The 5701-nt window shown below is 36.9% G+C and overlaps 1 protein-coding gene across 1 annotated transcript in view; it reads left to right on the top strand.

Annotated features, from left to right (window-relative positions):
* Positions 1-4447: 4447 nt before the first annotated feature.
* Positions 4448-5701, top strand: part of LOC121313797 (vasoactive intestinal polypeptide receptor-like) — a 52063-nt gene continuing 50809 nt past the window's right edge. Inside the window, exon 1 of the mRNA XM_041246592.1 lies at positions 4448-4461. Within this exon, the coding sequence (XP_041102526.1) occupies positions 4448-4461 (14 nt within the window). The remainder of the gene's footprint in view (positions 4462-5701) is intronic.

A 5701-nucleotide genomic window follows, 5' to 3' on the forward strand; every position in this document is an offset into this window, starting at 1 on the left:
CTTTTTGATTTCCAGACAATAAAGATGTAACGTTTCGGGATTTACAATGCCCTGTCATTTTTTTTTTTTTTTATAAAGTTCCCGCTGTTACAGTGCCAAAGCTATGTATATCAGAAACTACTTGAGGTAATGACTTCATATTTGCAGGGTTTTTATTAATCTTTCATACTAAAAGTCTTTCTGTTCCTGAAATTGACCTCTGACCTACATTGCTGCTATATTGAGGTCATGTGCATTTTATTACAGCTGCACAGACAGTACTCTTTGTTTACTGATGTAACCCCTTTACAGTGTTTTTGTCATAGTTGTCACCCCACAGCTAAGCCTTTTATGATCAGCGCTGTAAAAAAACATATGACAGTCGTGTGGAAAAAAAAAAAATAATAATAATTTCCAGACCCTCCAGAACACACAACTAAATTTTCACCCGAACAATTTTTTTTCTAAAATCATAAAATATACAAAATAAGTGAAACAATTAAAAAACTTAAGTTAATATCAACAGATTGCAAAACAATTATTCACATTTACTTCTATTATTAACATGTTAATTTCTTTGGAGATTGATTTTTTCATTTTAACACGCATTAATCACACTCCTCTGTCTTGACCCTCTTAGAATACAGAAACTCATTCCATGCGTCACCATTTGAATATACTCGAGCGCGCACTTTCTAGCAACAACACAACAGCAAACGAAAAATTGCAAACCATGGCAGTGAAAGATTTTCTTCTATGGTACAAATATAGATTAGCTGAGTGCTGCCGACTTCTTGAGACACACAATGTTGACCATGACATGGTTCAGTTTGTACTAACAATGTACCCATTTTAAATTTTTTTTTTTTTTCTAATTATATTTATTTCAGTTTAGACTAAAATACTAAGTTTCCGGTGATTTCTAAGGCTCTGAAACTGCCGGTTGATTCTCCTCTTAAACATACCATGTCTGTCTTTCGTTAGACTTTACCCACTGCCAAGTCCAAACAGCAGATGATTTTAAATGGAATAATTTATTACACATACTGTTTTCTTTAAATTCATTGGCTCTCATTTCATTTTCAGTGATCTGATTGGCCAAATTAGTATGTGTAGTAATTAGAATTACAACATGTACTAAATGTTTTTTGTTTTTTGACCCAGTTTTTTGACCCACATGGCCTTCCATAGGTACGCAGCTTATCTGAACAGCTGCATGTGAGTCGACACTTATGAAGACGAAATTTTGCAAATCAAAGGTACTCACAGTGCGTAACGTGCGTACTGCTGCGTGCGTAATATTTACTTAATTCTTCTTATATCGGTCAACACCTTCCCACACCTATTAAGTGACTGGTCCTCTGTCTGGCCCCATGAAATCTTTGTGGTGTGTCACGGGTAAAAAATAAAACGGCAAACATAAAAAAATAAAAAGGGGCCGTCTCCAGTGACAACTTGGCACCCGACGGAGTAGTTGCTACTCTCTTGTCGTGGTGCCTTATGGGTGTCGACCATGTGCTTGTCGTTCAACGTAGCGTCAACGAAGTTTAAAATTATAATTAAAACAGAAGGCGAAAAGAACACTGGGAAAATAAAACAGTAATAAAACTAAAAAATAAAGGTGCTGCACTCGGCAGCGTTACCCCGGTCGCCGCTACCCGCACAACCCGGATCACTGTCCTACTCTGTCGGCTCCCTAGCCTGCTCTTTCACAGTAGTTCGGTGTCTGCCCAAGGATTCCCCCGCTGTCTCTCTCTGTCTCTGTCTGTCTCTGTCTCTATTATTTTTCTCCCGGCTGATTCCCGGTCCTGAATCAAAGCTTCCGCACTCTTGGCGCGTCTAAGTGGGCAGACCTGAGGAAACAACAGAGCGTTATTTTATAGGACCAACAATCACCCAAGACTCGCCTCTCAGCCATTCAGAGAGGGGGAAAGTCCACACACCCACTTTCCCACCTCCCCGTGTCACTGCCATGACTCACAGGCGGTTGTTGGGTGACTGCCGCCTTCTTCCTGCAGCCCGTGAACACGCCAGCAGAGTCAGAACAGATCTCTCCCTGTTACAAACCATTACTTAATGAAAGCTTTGTTTCATTTAGACAATCTTAAGTTATTAGTAAAAGAGAATAATTTTGTTTTATAACGGCAATAAAAAACATCAGTAAAGGATACCTTTTAAAAGGAAACTGATAAGATACAGTATAATTTGAAATGCATTAGGTGAACAATAAACCGACTCCATTGTGATTTAGCAGTTGTTTCAAACAATTTAACAGCAAATCGGAGTTTTTCTTGTGTTTGTACTTCTGGTAAATATAACAAAAAACTATAAAGAAGAAAAGTTGGCAAACTAGTATTGCTTTAAATAGGACAACATGTGCTTTTGGTCCTGTTTGTTTTGTTGGTCTGTTGTTGTTTTGTTTTTTTTTTGGTTTGTTTTTTGGATAATAATATTAATAATAATAATAATAATAATAATAATAATAATAATATAATCAAATAATCGTAGCTCAGTACTTTTGTTTTGAATGACGATTAGACCGACGTCATCAAAATTATTCGATTAAAATATGCGATTCAAACATTTTTTAACTAATACAAACAAAATGTAACCTCAAGATTAATTGTGATTCATTTTTCTCTTGACATCCCTAATAAATACATTATTTTTTAATTGTATGACTATTCTTCCAAATTAGTGTCAATGTTGTGATTTTGAGCAGAGGAAACTGCTCGTGCAATTTGGTTAGCTCTGGCCAATCCATGCCATTTACATTTAATTGCAATGTTTTGTTGTTGTTGTCACAACAGTGTGCAAAACTGAATGGGATGGTATACAATGCTGGCCCAGAGTTGCAGTTAGTGAATTGGTCAGTGTGATATGTCCAGATTTCTTTCGACATTTTACAACTAAACAAGGTAAGAAATATCCCTGTTTTTGCTGTTTTTTTTTTTTTTTAAATGACATGGACCCTGTTAAATTGTCAAATTACTATTGTATATGGTTGAAATGGCACTGAAAGCACGATAAGACAAATCAATGAAAATGGTGTTGTCAGAAAATTAGTATACATGTCGACGTACCTACAGAACACGCATCCTGGGTCACCTAGTGTGTCGACGTGCGACGTAAAAACGGGGATGGTCTATGTAAGCCGGTTAAAGAGATATCTTTTTGTTCCGGTACTCCGTCCGTCGTTCTTGATATATAAAAAAATTTTGAATAAACTTGACGCAGAGACCGCATTCAGAGTCTTTTAAACGGCAACCCTCGTGTTGTCTGTAGGATCTTTGGTAGCTACACCGACCCTCACATTTTGGTTCGTGACTTAGTCTCTATTCAGTACCTATCAGACGGTTGTGAGTTGAAACTATACCACGAAGTAATTTTTTTGTTCATTTCTTTTATTTTCGGGTAAAAATTAGTTGAGCCTCATGTACTCTTTACGTTCACCCATTGAATTAATTTTCTTGTTTTCTTCTCAGGATGTCTTGTTCATAATACGTTCGTTAACATCTATAAAATAAAATCTATCACTCTATTGTCGAGGGTACACTCTTGAATGTGTGAGATAATTAATTGAGTTACAAACCCGAAGCGGTATTGTAGTAGTGTGGTAACGTCCACGGGTCCCTTCAAAGTCTAGGTTGATACATATTTTTTGGGCTCCATATGCAACATTCACATACCCCATACCCAATTACCTACTCTCCTGGTAACGGTACGGAGGCCTTACGTCGTCCAATATTTATTACTTCCTATCGTATCAAATTTTCTTTCGTCTAATAAACTTCGTGTCCCTGTCAAAAAAAAAACTAATGTAAATACGAGAACTGTGTATTGACAAACTGACGTCAAACGACGTGAACGCCCGAAATCCAATCTTAGATGTGTGTACCTGTCCAATTAGCTCTTGTAAATGAATGACTTTAGTTGTCTCCCTTTGACTTTACAAAAAACTGAAAGATGTTGCTTGCATTCCAGTTTTATTTTTAATTTGTTGACCTTAGCTAATATGTTATACATGAAAGGGGGCTTTTTTAGCTGTTAGGTTATCTGCTAATCTCTGCTGATCCACTTGTTGTAGAAAACAAATTGTCTCTAGAGTATGGAAAAAAAAACCCCCCCCCAATTTTACAATACCACTCAAGCTTGAAGGGTTTGGGTGGGTTGGAGGTAGGAAAGTTTCGTGGTAATAAAAAAAAACAAACAAAAAAAAAAAAAAAACCTCGCATGTATCAAAGAAGAAGATGGACTTCTGGTGCATTCTAAGATATATATTTAAGTATATTCAGTAGGTGTTCCTGCTTAATGTGTCTACCTCAAGGAAGGGTGGTTAGGGTAAATAACTGGGGAACATTTTATATGCATGACAAATGAAATGTGAGGTAATTTTGTTTTAAGAAAAATGTATTTATGCATCTGTTATGTAGCAGTATTGGCGCAATGGCTGAGTGATTGTGGGAGTATGGAGAGCATGAGGTAAGGTATGGTCCCAACACTCGGAAGGGGAACACCTATGGCTAAGATAGGTGAGGAGGTGGAGGGGCAAAAGGGACACTAACAAAACAAAACAACAAACAAAAAAAATTGGGTATTGCTCTTACACTTAAACCTACATTTTAAGGTCTGCTCTAAAAGGTACTTCTAGTTTTGGCAACTTCTGGTCCTAGGGGTATCCTGCAACTGGAGGAAGCAGTTCAAAGAAAGAAAGTATTTTTTTTGCTAAAGTGGAGTGGTGGTAGTTTAGTCTGTGGAAAGAATGAAAATATAGCTACAGTAGATTGCACGGAACTATCAGGGAGATGTGAACATAATCACAGAGACAGTCTGCAGATTCAGGGAGTTGGAATGTACTCTGTTACCACCCATATTGTACTGGGAAAAGTTGATATCAAATAAATGGAATGTATTATTTAAACACTTTATTTTTCAGGACTTGTCTATAGAAACTGCACACGCAGGGGCTGGACCTACTCATTCCCACCATACCCTGAAGCCTGTGACTTTGATAATGACACAGACGTGGAACCGGAGAATACGGTTTGTAAACTGTGTACTACTGCAAATGTTATCTAAACATAAGGCCTAATGTTTAGTTTGAACTAACATGTGCTCACAGGACTGTCAAATATGACTAACTTGGCTTACCATTTTGAAGTTTGTGAACACACATAAAGATGGGTAAGATTAAGTAACATCTGGAGAGATCTGTTTAAGCAGAAAGCCCAATGATGACTTTATATGAATATCCAGGGTCAATGAAAATTAGGGGTTTTAATCTTGATATTTTCTATTGGTCAATTAATCATCTGATCAGTTAATCACACCTGTTTGCTACTAATATGAAACTGTATAGAAACAATAACAAGCAATAGCAGTGACATTGGTTTCAAAATTGTGTAGAGTGGGGTGGGGTGGGGTGGGGTGGGGCATCCATGAAGATTATTGTATCTAAGTTACATACATTATAGTAATACAATTCAAAATAAACATTCATTTTATTCAGATTAGCACCTTTGTGGTCGTAAACTCCCTCTTAAGAGGACAGGAGGGGGTATTTCATAGATACTGCATGAATAAGATCCTAATGTTCAAATAGCGAATATATTTAATAGTACTGAGATCATAGACATCGGAAATGGTATCACAATTGAGTAATTTCACAATGAAAAAAAAACAAAACTGTTCTTTACTACTGGGCTGTGCTTGTTCCTCTCTT

Source organism: Polyodon spathula, chromosome 4 (assembly GCF_017654505.1).
Source record: "Polyodon spathula isolate WHYD16114869_AA chromosome 4, ASM1765450v1, whole genome shotgun sequence".
Classification (NCBI taxonomy): domain Eukaryota; kingdom Metazoa; phylum Chordata; class Actinopteri; order Acipenseriformes; family Polyodontidae; genus Polyodon; species Polyodon spathula.